At 39.2% G+C, this 23,848-nt stretch overlaps 1 protein-coding gene and 1 long non-coding RNA gene across 2 annotated transcripts; one reads left to right on the forward strand and one right to left on the reverse strand.

Annotated features, from left to right (window-relative positions):
* Positions 1-400: 400 nt before the first annotated feature.
* LOC134652130 (WW domain-binding protein 11) lies at positions 401-12,974 on the forward strand. The gene is made up of 11 exons (XM_063507298.1): positions 401-627; positions 711-836; positions 1,205-1,302; positions 2,185-2,331; positions 2,888-3,001; positions 3,729-3,887; positions 4,561-4,764; positions 7,624-7,670; positions 7,985-8,148; positions 9,034-9,303; positions 12,763-12,974. The coding sequence occupies exons 1-11, from the start codon at positions 564-566 to the stop codon at positions 12,972-12,974; spliced, it is 1,605 nt and encodes a 534-aa protein (XP_063363368.1). The 5' UTR covers positions 401-563.
* Positions 12,975-14,088: 1,114 nt separating this feature from the next.
* On the reverse strand, positions 14,089-23,433 carry LOC134652226 (uncharacterized). The gene is made up of 3 exons (XR_010097174.1): positions 23,029-23,433; positions 15,204-15,348; positions 14,089-14,171 (listed from the first exon to the last, which is right to left on the reverse strand). It is a non-coding gene; the product is annotated as an uncharacterized LOC134652226 (long non-coding RNA).
* Positions 23,434-23,848: the final 415 nt, after the last annotated feature.

The raw sequence follows: 23,848 nt of genomic DNA on the forward strand, positions 1-23,848 counted from the left end.
TCTCATTTCAAACAAAGAGAAAATCATATATTGTCTTTGTCTTACGCTAGTACTAGGACCCAAGAAAAGGAATGATTTTAGTTTTTTGTCTTCTTATTTACTGACAAAAAGTTTGAACAGAAATATAAGATCATCTCCATTGTATGTGAATGGGAGGTATACTCTGTCAAGCAATTTCCGTCAGTAGAAAAGAGCGGCAAACTTAAAAACTGTAGGCGCGAAGAGTTATCGTCCCATAGAAAATTTCAATTTCGCGCCTTTTTCTACTGACAAACTTGTTTGACCGGAGGGAACGTTTATTATAATTTGCTGCCGTTGTGGGTTACAGCCTAAGCGTTTATTTGTAAGTCTCAAACGCGCCTAACCACAGATAGGATACGGATAGGTTTTGGTCTTTATCTGTGGGTTGTCAATGCGATGCTGTCAAAATGCGCTAATGCTTTTGATTGCGACCACTTCGATTTATTTGGTCTATTTAGATTTTAGGAAATACATTACCAGTCGTGAGAAGACTTGTGTGTGAAGGATATTTTTGATCTAGTTCTGAGGTACAATTTGTAAAAATGGGGCGCCGATCGATAAATACCACGAAAAGTGGTAAATACATGAATCCAACGGATCAAGCGAGTAAGTGGATACTATTAGTTCTTTTTCGCATTTTGAGTCCTTTTTATGTTTAGATATTAAACATATTACATATTTGACTCTAGGGAAAGAGGCCAGAAAGAAGGAGTTGAAGAAGAACAAGCGGCAAAGACAAATGGTTAGAGCAGCTGTGTTGAAAATGAAGGATCCGACTCAGATATTAGAAGAACTACAGAAAATTGATGAAATGGGTGAGCAGATAAGGGAATATTTGTGTAGTTAATGTCCCAACCTCAAGACAAGGAAGGATGTTTAGCTAGAAAGATTCGTACTGTCATTTATTTAAAACTTCCCGGAGTAAGAACTTTTTTCATTTCTTTCTTACTCTGACACAATGACGACAGAGATTATTAGAAAAAGAAGACAGCAGTGCCCTGTTTATCAAAAGCTTGTAACTTGTGATACAAGTGGAAGTCCCTTTCTAACAAAAGCTGTCAAAAAGGGACTTCCACTTGTATTACAAGTAATAAGCTTTCGATAAACATGGCACAGATATATAAGATATGGTTTTCCATACTATCAATCTTTAAATATGTTTTTATACATTTTTGTTTTGCAGAATACAATGTTTTACAACCATCACCCTTAAATGAAAAAGTACTTAAGGAGAAGAGAAAAAAGTTGAGAGAAACATTTGATAGAGTGCTGAAAATGTATGTAAGTATAGATTTAAAGACGACAAACAAATATTTGTTCTATACTCAGTGCTTTAACCTCGTGCCGCCCAATGTACATTAGGATGTTCACTCAGTTTCGATGGAATGTCAACCTTAATTAAAAACAAAGTAGGTCATTTCATTTGACTCGTAAAATTTTCGAACAAATGAAATTCCACCTAATTGAAAATACAACAAGATTGTAACTTCCTTGGCTATAATTTTGTACGGTGGGCGGCACGAGGTTATACAAAGTGTGCACTAAATATTGTCATTCATTCAATTCTATTTTTTAAGCAACTATGACCATTTATCATTAGAAAGATTACGTGCAATTTTTTCTACCATTGCTGTTTTATTTTGTGACAATTAATTAAAATGATTAAACAAGTTACATTTCCATAATAGCTAAACAGTCAAGTCAAGTCAAGTCAAAAATATACTTTATTCATGTAGGCCTAGCAACAAGCACTTATGAAACGTAACTTAAATATTATCTTAAGCTATAGTTCGTTTTTTTTAGCATTAGAAATAAGGTAAATAATCTTGATGCGTCTTTTAATTGAAAAACACATTTTAAAAATAAGTTACGGCAAATATGAATCTAATACGATCATTTATATTCTTCTGCTTTCATAAGTAATAGTTTTTGATTTTTAAAAAGCGTTTTTCAATTAAAAGACATGTCAAGATCGCTTACCTTCTTGCAAGTTCTTTCTAATGCTAAAAAAAACGAACTATAATTATCAGAGCAATTTATTGATGTTATTATTCCATACCTTATGAAAAAAAGCTCTATTCAAGAAAAGTGATGTGTTTTCACAGTTTTCAATGTTTTTATCACATTTTATTTTTGTATTTATAACAAAACCATAATTTGCAGGACAAAGATGATCCAGAAAAATGGGTTGAGCTAAAGCGGCAAGAAATGGAATATGAGAAAAGGAGAGCTCATCTCATTTCATACTATGAGTCTGTGAAATTGGCTCAATCGGTGCAAGTGGATGACATTCCCTTACCTACATTACAAGTAAGTCATCATCTTCCTCGCGTTGTCCCGGCATTTTGCCACGGCTCATGGGAGCCTGGGGTCCGCTTGGCAACTAATCCCAGTAATTGGTGTAGGCACCAGTTTTTACGAAAGCGACTGCCATCTGACCTTCCAACCCAGAGGGTAAACTAGGCCCGTATTGGGATTAGTCTGGTTTCCTCAGGATGTTTTCTTTCAGCGAAAAGCGACTGGTGAATATCAAATGATATTTAGTACATAAGTTCCGAAAAACTCATTGGTACGAGCCGGGGTTCGAACCCGCGACCTCCGGATTGCAAGTCGCACGCTCTTACCGCTAGGCCACCAGCGCTTCAAGTGAGTATTTTTTTAATTTAAGGTTTTGTAATTTAGAGTTTTGTTTGGGTAGTTCGTAGCTAGTGACCCTGCATACCAGCCGATGGTCCTGAGTTTGAATCCCTTTAAGGGCATTTATTTGTGTGATGAACACTTGAGTACCTCAAATCTATGATCATCAGATTTCATCATCATGGTGACTTGTAAATAAATAACAAACTAAAGATGTATTTATTTGTAGATGCCTGAGAACTATGTCTATGGAAACATGGCGTCGCAAATACCGATGCCAATGGACATAGCACCACCTAGCGCGCCAATGAAACCCATTCTCAAAAAGGACTCTGTCTACAAAGTGAGTATGAAAGTTCATTGCATACACATACACACTCATTCACAATCACTACAGAAAGTAATAGCAGTAGTAGTAGTAGTAGTAGTAAAACACGTCATTGTACAAAAAAAACATAAAGTGATTACCTAATTTCAGTGCTGTGTGTGTAACTTAGTCTGCTGTAGTTTCCATGCCTATACCTACTGATATTTTTATTATATAATTATAGGCGAGCAGCTATTGAGCTGATGAGCCTATGTCACACAGTGTCCAGTGTTATATAGTTCAAAGTTTGTATAGTCATATCACTTCACTAGTAATCATCAGTCTAACTTATTGTTTAAAAGCCAATTGAATGATTTGCCCAAGAAAAGATTCCAAAATCGCGATACTTTGTACAGTCAGGCTCCATGATTGTTACACCATTTAGGGTTCTAGTGAAATTGGACATTCCATAGCGTAAGTAAGGAACAACCAATTTAGCTAGGAACCTAAATGGAGTAAAACTCCCGCGTGGTGACAGATCTTGGAAATTTATGAAAAAAATCCTGTGTCTAACTTTTCAAAATGGAAATTCCCTTTATTTTCTGTTAGAATTCTAGAAAACTCCTTGTCAACTCTTTGGGAACTTTTTGAAACTTGCACATCTGTTATGTAGTTAAGTTTCTCTTAATTAAGTTTCTCTATAATAAGAAAAAATAATTCTAATTTTAACTCTATTCCACTCTAATAAAGTCTAAAATCGCAGGAAAGGCCAGCGGGCGCAGAAGCCCCCGGCGTGCCGCCCGGACCTCCGCCGGAGTTGGCGCTGCTGCTGCTCGAGGCCGTGCAAGAGGCGAAGGAAACGGGCAAGGAGAAGAAAAGTCTGCGGTTCTCGGACTTGCCCGATGAAGGCCCGCCTGGAGAGGTAAGGCAACAACCAAACGCACGAACATATCACATATCAGTTAAAATATGTCTGGTATGATTGGTATGGATCAGGGATGTTGCGGATGCCGAATTTTTGACATGGATTTTTAAAGGCTCACATCCGCGGATTCGGATGCAGATATCAAGATAGGTACATAAAAAACGTCAAATATTACATTTTAGTAATTTTTATTTCAAAATACCGGCCATGTGCGAGTCGGACTCGCTTTCCAAGGGTTCCGTACATTAAGTCCCATTCACGCTTGACTGCTCATTTCTAATAGGTTTTTTTTTTGGCTAATGACTATCCTAGCAGTCTAGCACTTACGCCGATGCTAAGACGTTCTTGTACCGACCTGTTCCACATCCGCATCCGCATTAAACTCCGCATTGATTTTATGCGGATGCGGATGCAGATGCGGATGTTGAAAATAATGCGGAAGTTCCGCGGTTGCGGATGCGGATGCGGATATTCGCAACATCCCTGGTATGGATAGTATGGTCGTAAGTAAGTCCCCTGGGAAAGAAGATGACCTCCATCTGCTTTTCCACAGGAAAGAGTCTTGACTAATACTTTTTAAAGTGCGTAATACTTTGATAGACTCATCTTGTAATCTAACTAAAATATATATTACAAAGATCAATACGTGTCTCCAATGGATGTTCCACAGAAATGCATCCCCATGCCGACAAGCCTCCCCCAAGCGTTAGAGGACTTCGACGGCGAAGCGGAACACATGGACCACAACATGGAACATATGGACGAGGACACGGAGCTGGCGAACAATGCCGCCCCCAAACCGACGTCGCTGCAGCAGAGAATGTTGGCGCTGTCCGGCCAGAATATAGATGACTTTATGAAGGAAATGGAGGAGGTATGTTATTAGATAATATGGAACACATGGAACATATGAAAGACGACACGGAGCCGGCGAACAACGCCACCCCCAAACCGACGTCGCTGCAGCAGAGAATGTTGGCGCTGTCCGGCCAGAATATAGATGACTTTATGAAGGAAATGGAGGAGGTATGTTATTAGATAATATGGAACACATGGAACATATGAAAGACGACACGGAGCCGGCGAACAACGCCACCCCCAAACCGACGTCGCTGCAGCAGAGAATGTTGGCGCTGTCCGGACAGAATATAGATGACTTCATGAAGGAAATGGAGGAGGTATGTTGTTATATAATATGGAACACATGGAACACATGGACGAGGACACGGAGCTGGCGAACAATGCCGCCCCCAAACCGACGTCGCTGCAGCAGAGAATGTTGGCGCTGTCCGGACAGAATATAGATGACTTCATGAAGGAAATGGAGGAGGTATGTTATTAGATAATATGGAACACATGGAACACATGGCGAGGACACGGAGCTGGCGAACAATGCCGCCCCCAAACCGACGTCGCTGCAGCAGAGAATGTTGGCGCTGTCCGGACAGAATATAGATGACTTCATGAAGGAAATTGAGGAGGTATGTTGTTAGATAATATGGAACACATGGAACACATGGACGAGGACACGGAGCTGGCGAACAACGCCGCCCCCAAACCGACGTCGCTGCAGCAGAGAATGTTGGCGCTGTCCGGACAGAATATAGATGACTTCATGAAGGAAATGGAGGAGGTATGTTGTTATATAATATGGAACACATGGAACACATGGACGAGGACACGGAGCTGGCGAACAATGCCGCCCCCAAACCGACGTCGCTGCAGCAGAGAATGTTGGCGCTGTCCGGACAGAATATAGATGACTTTATGAAGGAAATGGAGGAGGTATGTTGTTATATAATATGGAACACATGGAACACATGGACGAGGACACGGAGCTGGCGAACAATGCCGCCCCCAAACCGACGTCGCTGCAGCAGAGAATGTTGGCGCTCTCCGGCCAGAATATAGATGACTTCATGAAGCAAATGGAGGAGATAGGATGTTAAAAATAATATACATTTACATTCTGTACTTTTACCTCAAGTGTATCCATATATCCAGATGGGAAAGCATAATTAAACGTGGGAGCATGTACGAGGGGCGTTCAAAATATTCTCGGTATTGATATCTTACGACCTCTTCTAAAATTTCTTTCGTTACTGGCCGCTAAGGTTTATTCATTGACATTAAAAAAAAGTATAATTCGAACCGAAATAGTCTTTTGTTTTTCTGGAATTGCTGAACAAACATGAACATCCTGTGCGAATTGACAATGTTAACTAAATTAGAACATCGATGCGTGATAAAATTCTTGACAAAACAGGGTAAAAATCAAAAAACCATAAAAGAGGAAATGGATTGTGTTTACCGTGAGTTTGCTCCTTCTTTATCTACCATTCAAAAGTGGTCAAGCGAGTTTAAACGCGGAAGGGAGAGTATTGAAGATGACCCTAGACCTGGCCGGCCTGTAGTAGCTACTTCACAAGAAAATATTGATAAAGTGGAAAAACTTATATTGGAAGATGGTCGAGTGAAGGTAAAATCTATAGCACAAGTAACCAATCTCTCTATTGGTACCGTACATGATATTATACATGACCATCTTAATATGTCAAAAGTAAGTGCAAGATGGGTTCCGCGAATGCTGACTCGGCTTCAAAAAGACATGCGTGTAGCTTGTTGTTCCGATTTTATTGACCTGTGCGGTGAAAATCCTGATGAGGTGCTGCAAAGAATAGTTACTGGAGATGAAACCTGGGTTCATCATTATGACCCAGAGAGTAAACAAGAGTCCATGCAGTGGCACATTAAGGGTTCAGCTCATCCCAAGAAGTTGAAGGTCATCCCTTCAGCTGGCAAGGTCATGGCCACGATATTTTGGGATTGTGAAGGAGTATTACTAATCGATTATAAAGAAAAAGGTGTAAATATCACAGGACAGTACTACGCTAACATTCTACGTCAATTAAAGGATGTAATTAAAGAAAAGAGGCGAGGAAAGTTAACCAAAGGTATTCTGCTTCTGCATGACAACGCCCCCGTCCATACTGCTCATATTGCCAAGGCAGCTATTGTTGAACGTGGGTTTAAAACTGTTACTCACCCACCGTATAGTCCGGACTTAGCCCCCAGCGACTTCTTTTTGCTCCCCAATCTTAAAAAGGATCTGCGTGGAAATAAATTTTCTGACGATGAAGCATTGAAGGCGGCAGTGGAGGAGCATTTTTACACGAAAGATAAAAAATATTTTTACGAGGGATTAAAAAAAATAATTGATCGATCTTTTAAGTGTATGAACATAGGGGGGGAGTATATTGAAAAATAAAAATATCAAACTTTTCGTACTTGTTTGTTTTCATTCTCATACCGAGAATATTTTGAATACCCCTCGTATCTATCTATCTAATCTAATACCCTTAAACGAGCAATTCTTGTTTATTTATATATTTATTTATTTATATATATATATATATTTCGGGGATCTCGGAAACGGCTCTAACGATTTCGATGAAATTTGCTATATGGGGGTTTTCGGGGGCGAAAAATCGATCTAGCTAGGTCTTATCTCTGGGAAAACGCGCATTTTCGAGTTTTTATATGTTTTCCGAGCGAAGCTCGGTCACCCAGATATTTTTATTTTATGACTTATAACTGGTAGTTTACTCTTTATAATTCTCAAAAAAAAATGCTGTTACCTACAAAAAAACTTCTTTTGAATACATATCCAGGGTAGCTGTGTTTTCATTTTCGATCGCAAAGACCGAATTTTTAAAGTGTTATTTACTTTTAGGTGCACAGAAAGAGAGAAAGAGATAGAGCGGCGGACTTGAATGCCAGGTACCTTGTTATAGTTTTTATATGTACTACTATTATACCCGTCATGGTTTACTATAAGATTACGTATTCTTGTTTAATATTTATACAATAAAACATTGCATCATGAATAAGTTACTTACATTTGATTAGAAGTACCTAATTTTAGCGCCTGCATATTTTGATACCTTCAGAAAATCGATATTCTATTGACTTCATTTGTTTTTCATCGGTCTTGTAATTTTTTTTCTAAATATTGTATTTCTTGTAATTTTTTTCACACAACAACAATTAATATGTAACAATAACAACACTATTCGCACTTTATCTTTTTATAGATTGACAGCACTGAAACGTTCCGGGGGCCATCGCGATAGCGACTCCGATAGCGATAACGAAACGGCAATGCCTCCCCCGGCTATGCAAGTTATGCCTCCGGAGTTCATACTGGAACCCCCCGGCGTCGAAATGAGACAGATGCCGCCTCCGTTGATTCCCCCAGGTACAAGAACAGCTCTCCTACCGTCGTCCTAGCTAGGGTTTAATAGGGTATTTGACTACCAGTCAAATCAGTTTCTTTTTTCAAACTGTCAAAACGATTTTGCTACTGATTATGAAACACTAGCATGTGACAATCAAATACCTAATCTTTATAGTTTTATACGGGTTTTAAAATAGAAATTGTGTCTAAAAATAACTGCTGTCTACGTAGACATCAGTTATTTTTAGACACAATTTCTTGTCTATATTAATGTTTTGGTGCTTTATTTTATTTCATTCATCGTGTAAAATCATTTATTAGAAATACTGTCAAATACCCTATTCGGATCGGCTCCGAAGTCTACCTATGACAGCGCAAAAACTTCAATACTGCTATATTTTCACGCGGCTAGGCCTCGGGACTACTCACTACAGCATCTTTCAATTAACAATTTAGGCAAAACTATCGTTATTTATGAAATAGGGACTTAAATACCAGAATGGAAATTGTATAACAAATCCATTTAAACCAAAATTTCAGTTGCTTAACGTAAAAAAATATAGCGGCAACAGAAATACATCATCTGTGAAAATTTCAACTGTTTAGCTATCACGGTTCGTGAGATACAGCCTGGTGACAGACGGACGGACGGACGGACGGACAGCGGAGTCTTAGTAATAGGGTCCCGTTTTTACCCTTTGTGTACGGAACCCTAAAAACAAAAAAAAAATGAATTTTATTTTTCTCGTATTCGAAATGAAAAGTAGAGTGTTTAACTCGGGTGAAAGGCACTCATTTCTGCCGAGGTAGTTTGGTGCTCGAACGCAGTGAGATCCCTTGGTTAACAATCTACTATTTAAATACACCGGCTACACCGCATACCTATTTGAAACCTTTTTCTTCCAGGTCTCCGCCCCCCGCCGCTCCGCGTGCCGCTGGGCCCCCCTCCCCTCCGCCTGCCGGCGCGCGCGCCGCCCGGGCCGCCGCCGGGCCCGCCGACCGGCCCGCCCCCGGGCCCGCCGGCCGGCCTGCCGCGCCTGCTGCGGCCGCCCGGCCCGCCGCCCGGCGCGCCGCCGCGCCTGCTGCGCCCGCTCGTGCCGCCGCCGCCGCCCAAGCAGATGCCGCCCTCCGTGCTCATGGCCGCGCCCATCATACACAAGAAGGACGGCCCTCAAGGTACTGTAACTGTACCGTGGCGATTCGCTACACATCAGGGTTGTTGCGAATATCCGCATCCGCAACCGCGGAACTTCCGCATTATTTTCAACATCCGCATCCGCATCCGCATCCGCATAAAATCGATGCGGATTTAATGCGGATGCGGATGTGGAAAAGGTCGGTACAGGAACGTCTTAGCATCGGAGTAAGTGCTAGACTGCTAGGTAATTTAGTCATTAACCAAAAAAACCTATTAGAAATGAGCAGTCAAGCGTGAGTGGGACTTAATGTACGGAACCCTTGGAACGCGAGTCCGACTCGCACTTGGCCGGTTTCTTGAAAAAAAAATTACTAAAATGTAATATTTGACGTTTTTTATGGTACTATTTTGACATCCGCATCTGCATCCGCATCCGCGGATGGGAGCCTTTAAAAATCCGCATCCGCATCCGCGGATGTCAAAAAATCGGCATCCGCAACATCCCTGCTACACATCTCACATTTTGAGAAATCATCAACTATATTTACCGTAAAATGGGGTGAGTAGGTGCAAAACTGACATTCAAACCTCGATAACATTTTATTTTTACATATGCAAACTGAATGGTGTATATAATAAGTGTTCCGGAAGTTTGTATTTTCGTTTTTATTTTATTTTGGGTAGTTCCATTTCATAACTTTGACGATAAACAGGAAAACCCACCTCACCCCGTAGTCCCTCGTATTTGGGGTGAGTTGGGTTTTCATACAAAGGTGATTTTGGAAGATTGTTGGATCGATTTTTTTTATTATGAGTATTACTATAGCTCCAATTTAAATTGGAATGCATTGTTTTTGTGGCAGTAGCCTTAAAAAACCATCTCACCCCCCTTTCAAACCTTCTCTCCCTATTCATAACCCAACTGTCCCCGCGAAACCTACTCACCCCATTTTACGGTACAGTACATATGGTGCTACTTTCCCGAACTATAGTTCGTTTTTTTTAGCATTAGAAAGAACTTGAAAGAAGGTAAGCGATTTTGACATGTCTTTTAATTGAAAAACACTTTTTAAAAATCAATAACTATTACTTATGAAAGCAGAAGACTAAAATGAAAAAAAAATGAAAATGAAAAATGATTTATTTAGGCATCAAAAATGCAGCTTATTACATAGTGGAAGGGTATTACATTTTTAGGAGTAAGTATTCTATTGTTAGACAGCCTAGGAATAGTGTCCTGAGCCCTAAACTAGGTAAACCTGTCTTATAGGGATCAGGGAATAAACCACCGCTACTTCTAGCAATGCAGGTTGGTTGTGAAGTATACACATGTTAAAAATATTATACCTAAGGTTCAGATCGCTTACATATGTACTATACGTACCTATACAATGCAACATTTATGGCAACAATTTTTATAGTTTAATAAGGATGATAGAAATATGACATTGCACTTAAACCAGTATCAACTATATACCTACTCATCTGTTTATACATTTATATTCACTATTACTATAATTTATTATACCTACTGCTAAGATAATTACGTAAGTGTGTTGTGTATGTGTGTGTTGTGTGTGTGCTTGTATGATGAACTATACCATGATATATATTACCTTTAAACGAGCAATTCTTGTATATTTATTTATTATTATCTATATATATTTCGGGGATCTCGGGAACGGCTCTAACGATTTCGATGAAATTTGCTATATTGAGGTTTTCGGGGGCGAAAAATCGATCTAGCTAGGTTTTATCTCTGGGAAAACGCGCATTATGAGTTTTTTTATATGTTTTCCGAGCAAAGCTCGGGCTCCCAGATATTATATTATTATTACACATATATTGCTGGTTTTTGGACAAGATAAGCCCTTATTTACACACTATGAGTGGATTCGGTTTCCAGAATTTAAGGGATGTTTGCGATATGTAGTTTTTCATCGATAAGATCAACTTTTAATCTTACTTTTAGTTCAATAAGGAAGAGTTACTTATCTACATGCTTAACTTATGCAATTACTATAGTCAATCACCTAACAATTTCAAGGAGTTTTTCAGTTTCAGCATAGTTTAGGGTCAATAACCAATTGCGGATGTTTTTTATCAAGTAGTATTTATAATTATTATGGATGTCTAAGCGTTCGTTGGCTTTGTTATAAAGAAATGGTGCAAGGAAGTTAAATTGACGACGGTAAAAAGCTGTGTTGTGTGCAACTGAGTCGAACACTTTATGTTTTCTACGTCCACCTAGGCGACGTGCGCTTTGATTAGAGACGTATTTGTGCTGTCTTAGACATACTCGTTCAATATAAAGTTGACGGACTGATAGGACCCGAACTATGTAGTAAAGAGATCTGGTGCAGAATCTAATTGGCTTAAAGTACATAACTTTTAGGATCGCTCTTTGTACACGTTCTAATGGAAGCAAGTGTGATTTGGCAGCACCGCCCCACACCGGTATGCAATAAGTAAGTAACGATTGGGTTAATGCTATGTAGACCGATTTAAGAAAGTGTGGGTCAGAAACACGCCTTATTTTTTTGAAAATGAATATTAGTTTACGCATACGGTCTGATAGATAGCGAATATGTTTTGACCAAGAAAGATGGCGGTCAACTATTACTCCTAAATATTTGGTTTGATCAACATTTTCTAGCAATTCGCAATTACAAATAGCAGGGTTAGTTGGACCACCTTGCAAATCACCAATGGAGCATCCATGAATTTTAAGTGTAAAAGGAAATTTCGGCTGATTAGAACTAGTGATAGAGAAGTTAATATATTTTGTTTTAGATATGTTTAATGTAAGCAGGTTTTTACTAAGCCAGTTCGCGACTAATTTCAAGCCAGATTCTGCAGCTGACCTTACCTCCAACCAGCTGTCCCCAACAAATAAGATGGCAGTGTCATCAGCAAAGGTGGTAATTTGGGCATTTGGAATGTTTAGATCGCATAAATTGTTGATGTAGATTAAGAAGAGGGTTGGCCCCAGGATGCTCCCTTGCGGGACACCGTAGCATATTGGAGAGAACTGGCTGGTGGTATCGCCTATGCGCACACATTGTTTACGATCGTATTAGATTCATAATTGTTACATATTTACCGTAACTTATTTTTAAAATGTGTTTTTCAATTAAAAGACACATCAAGATTGTTTACCAAATTTCTAATGCTAAAAAAAAACGAAGTATAGTGCAGGAAAGAGCGCTTTCCGTGCATATATCGAAAGTTTAAAGTGCCATAATATGCACTGTAAAACGTTGTACAATACACGTGCCTTTTCCGCACTTGTATCGTAAATAACTATTACTTACCAGTTCCAAAAAAGTTTTGTTAAACTATAAATAGGAAAGAACTACGTAAATACAAGTTTATTTTATTCATATAAAGTTTTACATCATAATATGGTAATTTCACTAAATACGGCATGTATTCAGTGAAATTACCTATTGCTATAATCTAATTTTGGACTGACTCTAGTTGTTATTTTATTCCAGGAGCCACAATCACTGCCAAGCCCCAAATCCGCAATCTATCCGCGGACGTGACTCGCTTCGTGCCTTCCGCTCTCCGCGTCAAACGAGAGGACAAGAAAGCCAACACGAAGCTCAAGCCGGCGGTCCAGCGGCCCGAGAGCGTGCCCAAGCAGGCCCCGAGCAAGGACGACGCTTACATGCAGTTCATGAAGGAAATGGAAGGCTTGTTGTAAATGTAAAGCCCCGTATCCATATCGCGCGGCAAACCATCGAACATTGGCTCGCGCGGCTGCCGCGCGCAATGGATACCGGGCGCATCGAGTTGGCTCGCGAGCCGGTATCCATTGCGCGCGGCTGCCGCGCGAGCCAATGTTCGATGGTTTGCCGCGCTATATGGAGACGGGGCCTTAAAGCCCGACCAGAAATATATGATCATTGTCAAGAGGGCGCTGTTATTCTCATGTATGTGGTGCCATGACAGTTTAGTATGAAAAATTTAGTTCCAATAAAATTCCGCAATATGGCGCGTGATCATATATTACTGGTCAGGCTTTAGGTCAATAAGGATATGGGACTGTTTTATGTCACGAAATCGAGCCTGTTTGAGTTACATGCCATCGTCGAACCATTCGTAAGCCTTATTGCGACGAGACAAAGTCTAACTTCGGTCAGTTAAGTGTCTTACTGTTAGAAAAGTAAGGACTACTTCAGTGTTAGTACCTTAGTACACGACCACACACCATTGCCACCGGTCAGACACTGCCTCTTGTCTCGATGTACATGCATGAACGATCGGCGCTATTCGTGAGATAATATCTATAAATAAATACAGTGTATGTATTAAATTAAGTATCGTGAAATACAAATATTGTTAAGTGTTGAGTTGTTTAACATAAACTGCCTCTACCGTTACTAGACTGCATATCTTACTTATGAAATATATACCAAGATGTGGTAACCATACAAAAGAACTTTTATATTTGTAAAGTACCTACTGCGCTACGGCTTCACACTCCAAATAGGTATTTTATGTTTTTTTCTAGAGCTCAATTTATTATTAAAAGGTACGAACCTATAATAACAGACCTAAAAATCGGTATATGGTAAACGTACTGGTGCTCGACGCGGTCCCAGTACATGGCATCTTGAAGTCATTGTCAATAGAGGTGACAGCAGGGTGTCATCTATTGGACATTAGCATGTCGAGCCCTAGTACTAGAACGTTTACCTTAATTGTTTTCTTTTTTCATTCGGAAAGTCTCATAGTTTGGAGGAATAACATACATTTACAAAAATAAATGAGTGCTCACAACTACAAAAAACTATATTTATTGAATACATTGCGCTGCATTGAATAAATCGAAGGTACAATGGTAACTGTGTTGCATACGCCTAGCCCGCGATCCGGTCACTTTCGAAATCTTGATATACTTGCACGAATACGGTATCTGAAAAATAATAAAATGTATTTAATCCGACACGTAATTAAGGGACGTATTCTTATTCCATCGTGATATTAAAAAAAAGAAAAAAGGCTATTGCTCATTCCTAAAATTCTCTATTTGTGGCTTTCCAGCACTGAAGGGATCCTATGCTTCATGTGCAATAAGGACCATTCCATCAGAAAATCCAACAAAAATTGTAATTGAAACGTCCTTATTGCACATGAAGTATATTGACCCTTCTCTCATGGAAAGCCACATTTTCGTCTTAATAGGATTCAAAACTACGAATAAGGAGGAATCGAGGGAACGGAATACGAAATTTGGACACGGAACTCGTGCATTTTCTCTCGGTAAAAAATATTTGATGAATTGGAACTGCTGACGACCTACAAAAATATGGCTTACGGTTTTGTTACATTGGCTCTTTTTCTGTTAAAGGTTCAACCAATTTTGAGTGCTACTCGCAGCTATACAATTATTATATGTGGCTTTCCATCAGAGAAGGGTCTTTATGCTTCATCTGTAATAAGGGCGTTTCTATCATAATTTCTGTTGGAATTTCATAGTCATAATCATAGTAATTATTCATGAACAATACAGGATTGTATTTAAAAATATAGGTCCTTATTGCACTTGAAATATAAAGGACCCTTCTGTGTGGAAAGCCACATTTACACTACCTACAATCCTACATAGGTACTTTGAACGCTACGCCTATCCTGCGCGGCGCGTGATTTGTAAACCTTGTCGGAATGCACGAAGGTTGATATTGGGCTGTAGACGCGTGCGTCAGTTGATGTCTGGCAGTCAAAGGGTTAGCAATATAAAATCACTATAATACGCTACAAGTACTATGCGGCCCACACTAATCTTGGTGTCTAGTCATACCCATGCCACGCTTGCTCGCGCTTGCGCCACATAGCGGCCATATCTGTCGTAACAGACGTGTTTTGTTAGAGTGAACCTTCTGTACCTAGTACTATTATTTATTCTGTGGTAAAGGTTGCAAACCTTTACAGTAGGTACCTCACCTCATTCGTTTAACAAACGGCGACCAGCTCGGTAATGCTGCAGGGTCTCGTGCAGCATCTCTTCATGTTGTTCCGGAACTCCCAGCTTCTCGTCTCCGCCTCGCGAGGGTCCAGAGCGGGGTGCATGTACTCTGAAAAATAAATAGTGGAATAAGACCTTTTGTACTTAGATTATACTAGCGACCCGCCCCGACTTCGCATATATACTTAAAGCTTCCTCAAGAATCACTATTGATAGGTGAAAACCGCATGAAACTCCGTTCAGTACTTTTTGAGTTTATCGCGAACATACATACACACAAACAGACAGACGCGACGGGGGGCTATGTTTTATAAGAAGAAACATAATCCCTGAGCTGGCTGAAGTGATCATAAATGTTAGTGGATTGGAAAGCAGCATACCTATTTGACGATACAACTGATACAAGCGTACGTAGAACAAAAAATATAAAAATGCATCGTATTAAATTTAAACCAAGTAGGTATCTAGGAATTAAAGGCGCATTTGATTATTAACTACACTTAAACAACACTTCGATGCTTTGGTTCGCTAAATAGGGGGTCATACAGAAAAGTTAAATTTAATATCAAGTTGATATCCACATCAACGTGCACACTAGCGCCACTGTTAAATAATCGTGATTAAAAACAAAATATATTAGTTTGATGTACCTATTAAAAAGGTACTTTAATACCTACAAGATAATACAGTACGTAGCGGCGTTCATTTGAGTGGGGCGAGACGCGGCTTACGGTCGTATTTCACGCATTACCGCTATAAGAGTCCATCTAAGGCCTGAGATACACTTGTAATCATAATCATAATCATCGCATTTATTCGTGATAAACTATAACATACACAAGTACACAACAAACAGAGAAAATTAAACATAATATAAATACATAGTTTACCACGAAATGGTCCCGCCTCAGCATAATGCTAACCCAGAAGTTAGCGCTGATCTTCCGGCGAGGCCATTTGTGGGTCACGAAACGAAAACGCAGCTGTACGACACGGCCCCATCATAAAACCGAACGCGCCTTAGCGGTGGGAAGTGGACGGGCATCAGCGCCATCTATCTGCCGGTGAGATGTCATGATGACATAAGGCCATGTCGTACAACACGTGCTGATAAAATAACAAGTCCATTATTTGTATAAGAATTATCTCCTAAAACACTAGTATCAGTGCAAAACACAAAAGCAAATAAACGTGATTACATGATGAATAAAAAAACAATAAACTACAATCTTACAATATAAAACAAAGAATACTACCAAGGTGATTATGGTTTACAACTACTAGAAAATGTGTTTATTTTGCCGAAGTGAAAGTTTCTACCTACCACTGACAAGAACTAAAATAAAGTTTGGCTTTTCGTTTTTACGAGTTACATGAAGTTTTACTTACGTAAGTAGGGACAAAGCTATTTGTTAGAATGAGATAACGATATTCATCTCTCATTCTGTAGTATAGCTGTGTCCCTACTTAGTACTTACGTAAGTAAAACTTACAAGTGTTTCTTGGGCCTATATACGAGGGCTGTTTGATAAGTACCCGTTTATGAAAAAAATAATCAGTTGTTTTTGTTTATATGCATTTATTTTTCTTCATAGTCTCCTTTTAACTCTATACACTTGTTCCACCTATATTCAAGCTTCAATAAACCATCCAAAAAGTATGATTTCGGAAAGTCATTAAAATAGGCCTCTGTGGCGGCAATGACTTCGTCATTTGATCCAAATCGCTTACCACCGAGCCATTTTTTCAGGTTGGGAAACAAAAATAAATCGCATGGGGTCAAATCTGGAGAATACGGGGGGTAAGGCAATAGGGCGTAGCGTAATTGTGTTAATTTAGCCATCACAACTCTAGACGAATGAGCTGGTGCGTTGTCGTGATGAGACAGTACTTTTTTATTTTTTAAATGGGGTCGTTTGTCCTTCAACCCAGCGTCAAATTCATCCAATAAATTGGCATAGTACTGCCCTGTTATCGTTTTCCCCTTTTCTAAGAACTCAATATGTATAATACCCTGCGAATCCCAAAAAACGGTCGCCATGACCTTTCCAGCCGATGGAACAATTTTTGCTATCTTTCGCGCAGGTTCACCCGGTAAAATCCACTGCTTCGACTGCCCTTTCATTTCCGGGGGGTAGTGGTGACCCACGTTTCGTCTACGGTCACGAAACGACGCAGAAACTCCTTCGGGTTACGTTTGAACACGGCCAAACACTGCTCCGAAGTAGTCAGTCGGTTCCGTTTTTGCTCCTCCGTGAGTAAACGCGGCACCCACCTCGCCGATACTGTCTTCATACCCAATTTTTCTTCTAATATGTTTTGTACCCGCTCGATTGGAACATTTACAGCATCAACGATTTCTCGAAGTTCAATTCGGCGGTCGGCTAAAACGATATTTTCAATTTTCTTAACCATATCGTCTGTAGTCACCTCAATTGGGCGGCCTGGGCGATCCTCATCAAAGACGGTTGTTCTCCCCCGCTTAAACTCGTTAAACCAGTATATGACGGTTGTCATAGAAGGAGCACATTCATGGTAAACCGCTTGCATTCTTACTTTTATTTCATCACATGTTTTTCCTTCCAAAAACAAGAATCTAATTACAGACCGATACTGCTCTTTCTCCATTTTCACAATTTTAAGTTCACGCTTTCACTGAATCGCTGTCAAATGAGAAAAAAAACAAAAGAATGCTGTTTTTTTTTAAATTTTCCCACCTCTGAAAAATGGCTTAAAACGATTGTATACATATTTTCGGCCCGTGATATTAATACATTTGGAAAACGGGTACTTATCAAACAGCCCTCGTAAGCTGGCTAACCGGCAATCGATGGAGTTTGGAAGCGCCACCACTAAACGTCAAATTCCTATGAAATATGTTAAACGTATAAGATATATGTTAACATATAGCGGCGCTGCTGTACTTAGTGCAGTTAGCTTAAGTAGATGAAGTCTACAAATTGCTAGTTGGCCTAACGCCCTAGCCAGTGGCCACGAAGAAACCTAAGCTCCGAGCGTGCACGCTTGACGTACATATCGCCCTTCGGCCGTGTACGTAACCGACCTTTCGTAACTGGTAACGAAGGAAGAAAAAATGATCTTTGTACGATACTGGTTTCGAATAAAGATTATTTTTTCTTCGTACGTAACCATAGTTACGAGAGAAGAAATTTTCTATTTGAAATTACGAAAAAAGACTATCTATTCCTCATACGTAACTGAGTCAAAATGTTTTAATCATCATTGAGCGTAGGTAACATACTGATATGAAACCTCTTCAAACTCCTTACTGTTATAGACTAGACTAACTGTTATATCCATGAATGAGTTTCAAAAGAAGACTCTATATTCTGTATCCTCCTTGTGACCAGTTAGAACTTATTGACGGGATGACGAATAGGAACAGATTTTCAGTGTGACCAATAGCTACAAAATTACTATGTGACTTAATAGAACTAAATTTACTTGTGACGGGTTGTAACAAATATTATTGCTTTCGGCAGTATGACCGGTTAGAACAAAATATTGGTGTGACGAGTTGATCCTAAATCGGGAATACGATACTAAATTATGCCCTTAAACGGATCATTACATTATGCGCCAAGCAATTATTTTAATTCATTATACAGTTGCTAGTGTATTAGGTGCACCAAATTATAATTAAATGATAATATAGATCTATTAAGCCTTTCTTTGTAATTAACTAGCTTTTTCCCGCGGCTTCGCCGGCGTACTAAGACTACTAAAAAATGAGGTTTTCCCCAAACAAACTTTCAACCCCCATTTTACCCCCTTAGGGGGTGAATTTTGAAACATCCTTTCTTAGTGCACCCCTAGACCTTATAAGGAACCTACGTGCCAAATTTGGAATCTCTAGAACTAGCGGTTTGGGCTGTGCGTTCATATGTCAGTCAGTCAGTCAGTTTCTTCTTTTAGGTATATATTTATATTGAAAATCGGCGATGGAATAATTAATGGAACAATCAGCATCAAAATAGTAGTCTACAAGTATAACTTTAAACTAAAGGTAAGGAAATGAAAAAAATTACATGTGCTATAATATGTACCTAATTAAAACGTAAAATTTCTAAGCAATGCCCCACAGACATATTAAATGATGTTATACATACAAAAGAGCTAGTTAAGTCTAATCTTCAACTCAGGAATGTATCGATTAAGACGGTTTACAAAATTAGACATTTTACAACCAAGACCTGATGAAATTAAGTTGGTTTTGCTCACATAGTCGTTATGTAATCTAGTCCTTACTTAGTCTAGGCGAAGGATCGTATTAAGAAAATTAATTCTTACTATGTAACTGGTTACGAACCACCTTCGAAAGATGGTGACTGATTACGTACGAGAAAAAAATGATCTTTATTCGAAACCAGTATCATACAAAGATCATTTTTTCTTCCTTCGTTACCAGTTACGAAAGGTCGGTTACGTACACGGCCGAAGGGACATATCGTAGGTACATCCCGACCGCCACACATTGTATACAAATGTACCTCTCGTGTCGAATTATTTTACAATTATTTTTTTAAGAACTGCGGTTGCGTCGAAAAATGTGTAAAATCACGAATAGGAAGAATCCCGATTGCGTTAAAATAACGGCTGTATGGAATCAAGAATGTAGTAAACTGCGGTTGCGTCGAAAAATATTGTGTAGAATCACGAATAGGAAGAATCTCGATTGCGTAAAAAAACAATGTGTGGAATCACGAATGTAGTAAACTGCAGCTGTGTGAAATCCATATTGTATGGGAATCACGAATAGGAAGAATTGCGTTTGTGTTATCGATCGCATAATTCTTCTAAATTTACCTAGATGGCGTTCTTTAGATTCGGAGTGGTATCGGGCGTTCACACGGTTCACATTCGGTATAAGATGGGTAAAAGGTGTTTGTACAAACTTATCGCTACAAATATTCCAATGTTGTAATCTATTGACCTGTGCATTGTAGGTATGTGCATATTCCGCGTTGATAATCACTTTAATCCGTACCTAGGCTTTTCACAAATATTATGCAGTTGAAATATGTTGCTATATTATTTAAGATAATATTTGAATAATAATGCGAGATATGTACCTAGTTTGATTATCGTTTTCCTTAAAAACATTCATGTATATACTTAGAGGCGATAAATATTTCAAAAATAAGATTAAGCTACCTTATGAAATAGAAAAAAAAACTACAAAGTGCGGGACCAAATGGTGGGATTGGAGGGTTCCGTGTGAATACAAAGGAAAAACTTTTAGGTGAGACTAGGGTAAAGTGATGATGAAATATAAATAGAAACACAAACTCTGTGCTTTTAACTTTCTCGGATTCATGAAATAGAATAGCTTGTTCAGCGGTAACCCCACACTAGCTACTCCTGAGGGTCGGCGTCTAGTCAACTCTATGGCTTTCAATAGCGCTGACTATAAAGACGACGCGTCGCTCAAAAGACGCTAAGACGCTAGACGCTGGGGTCTCTAAAAGTAACAGACATAAGGTCGACCGGGATAAATGCAACTATACCTACGACCTACGAGATTATTGCGTCAAGGTATTTAAGTTCTTTTTTTAAACAACGTGAATCACAAGAGCTTTCGTCGTCTAGGGAGAAAAAAACCTTAACTATTAATACTTGAAAATAAAACGTAACATAGAGCATTTGGACCAATCGTATCCGAGAAATAGATAATAGACTCGTAAGGAATATCGAGATCCGTCACCGCACCAAGGTGCAAGACGTGGGTTGCGTCATTACCAAACTAAAATGGAGTTGGGCAGGACATGTTGCTAGGCAGTGATGGCCGGTGGACTAAAATGTTAACAGAATGGTGGCCGTTTTCGGATGACAGAAGCGCTTGGCGTCCATTGGCTCGTTGGGTGGACGACATCCGGAAGATTGCGGGTCACTTCTGGATGAGATTATAGCTCAGGACCGGGACAAGGGCGTACTAGAAGAGATGCATAAGCTCAGCAGTGGGCGATAAAGGGCTGATATGATGATGATGATGAATATAATATTATAAGTAGTAGGGATAAATCACTTGCCAATAGGATACTCCCCGCTCCTCCCGTACATAGGACATAGAGTGGTCTGTACGGTGTGACTCAACGAGCTAACGCAGCTGACGAACGCGAGGTCCGAATGTGCTGACGTCACGATATGTGTGGACGCGAAGTTCGAGCTGCAGGCCACCAGTACCGCTAGGAGGAGTTTTCCCACCATCTTGACTGCTATTTAGTTCCTGTTGAATACAAATTAAAGTAAAGTATAACTGGTACCTGGAACTACATATTTCTAGCAAAAAGGGGATGGAGACAATTTTAGGCTTGGAAAACTTACGTCGTATCGCCAGTGGCGTATTTGCCCTAAGGCCAAGTAGGCCCGGGCCTAGGGCGGCAAGATATTAGGGGCGGCAAATTGTGACAAAAAAATCGCTGATGATATAGCAAGAAATAACTCAAAATGTAGTAAATATGATGGGTGCTGAGAAAGGGGCAGCTACAGGGCCTGGGGCCTAGGGCGGCAAAGACTGCAAATCCGCCACTGCGTATCGCACAAAATTATGGAACGTCTGTCCATCCAAATACGTTACTCTCATAAACAAGAGGGGCTTTAGCTAATTTATACAGATAGCACACTTAGGACCAAACACCCACCACATCAGTCTGACTTTGAAAAATGTTCGCTAAAATTGATTCTATGGGATTTGTCACAGTGCGAAATTACGTTAGTCAATTTGCCCGTTGTTTAAGTTAAATAATACCTACATCTTATAAAAACAAGTCTGGGTTTTTCAATTACAAAACACATACGAGTACGTGGTGCAACAACCCGCACTTAGCGTACAAAAATCCACGTGTGCTCGTGACGAGAGATAGACGAGAATGTCGCGATAACAAGGGTCAGCGTTCACATGTGTTTACACTGTTTACTAGCGTCTATCATAACAATAACAAACCTTAACACGACTCAGTAAAGGCCGTTTCTGATTAGACTTTTTTACGCTACGTAGCTCATCTTGAGTTATGTAGAGCTTATACGCAAATTGCTATAGGTATTATAGCTATTTAATTTGCTGTAAATTCAATAAAGTATTCAAATTATGATCTTTTATTAATCTTTAATTTTAAACAACTTGGTAATAAGACGAAAGGCGTTCCTTAATGTTTACCTACCTAATTTTAAACAAAGTCTTCATATTTTAAAAAGTGATAATTGCCAAACAACGAATTAGGATCTGTTTGCTAAGATTTTCGTGAGTACTTTTTTTCAGTATAGGTAAGTAGTATGTATATTCAATATAATAAAATTAAGAAACAACTGTTGTTATTTAGGAGCTAATCTTATACGGATATTTTGTTTAAGTACCTATTACTTTGGAAAATTACTGCCGTTCTGTTTACGTCCTACACATAAGAGTCTTACCACAAGGGATTAAAGGTGATACGTACATATTTTACTGATATAAGTAATAGGGAAATTCGCTAAATGGTTATTTCCGTTGATTTGAATTGGTTCATGTTTCATGTATAATTGGTTGGTTGGCTAATATACATTTATAATTTACTTTTCTAACTCCAAGCAGAAATTACAAAATGTCAACATAGGTATATAAATTTAATATAACGCGTGGCGTAGATACTTTTAGGTAGCTATTTCACTGTTCGTAAAGACATGATAAATTATTTTTGCCGCAAATAAAACAGTTCCTACGAATTTATTCCCCATGAATTTTTTCTAACGTTTTTTCGTTAGATTATTAATCATTATGAATCCAGCTCACCTGATATTCTGACGTTCTGACGAAAGGGTTTAGGCTTTAATGAAGTCCGCGAAAAACCACCGAAGCTTTTATAGCCAAAGGGTATAAATAAAAAAATCCACAGCCTATTAAAATTACTGGACCGTTCTTGTTTGCTCACAGATTTTAATTTGGAAAGTTGCAAAGCAATTTCGCTCCGTATAATGTCGTTTGAATATTCCACTTCTCACTTTGTTTTGCAGGGACCTCTCGTCGAAGCCGTGCGGTTCCTAATGAAGTTAACACGCTCTAAAAATACAGAGTAAACATGTTATTAATATGAACGGGAGCAGCGTTTATCGGCCTCTAGTTTTTTTTATCAATTGACCTATAAGCGTCATGAATATCTGCACAGTTTAGTACTCTGTCGCATTAGATGGTAAACGTGGGTGCGTATGATACTAGGTGGGCGCTGTCATGAGAGTTAAGCGACAAGGGGGTAAATGTGTCTAAGTATTAATGATGCGGATTTTACTAGGGTGTAATTATTGTTTAGTTAGCGTCTGGTGGCGTCTGTCTCCCTTAGTTCTGTCCGTTCTGGGCGTACGCTCAATAGATCATGTTCCAACGGTTATTATTGGTTGTGGGCTCATACAGTTTAGATTCAAATTAAAACATTATTTAATCTTTATTACATTGGAATTATTAAAATTATAAATGTCAAAACTACTTAGTTGGTATTTTTAAGCTTACCTATTTGTTTCTTTACACACGTATTTAGAATAAATTTAACTATGTATATTTACTCACTCATACGCATAAGCTGCATAAGTATTTAACTAACGTCGATATTAGAAATAGA

This window comes from Cydia amplana, chromosome 11 (assembly GCF_948474715.1).
Source record: "Cydia amplana chromosome 11, ilCydAmpl1.1, whole genome shotgun sequence".
In the NCBI taxonomy this organism is placed as follows: Eukaryota; Metazoa; Arthropoda; class Insecta; order Lepidoptera; family Tortricidae; genus Cydia; species Cydia amplana.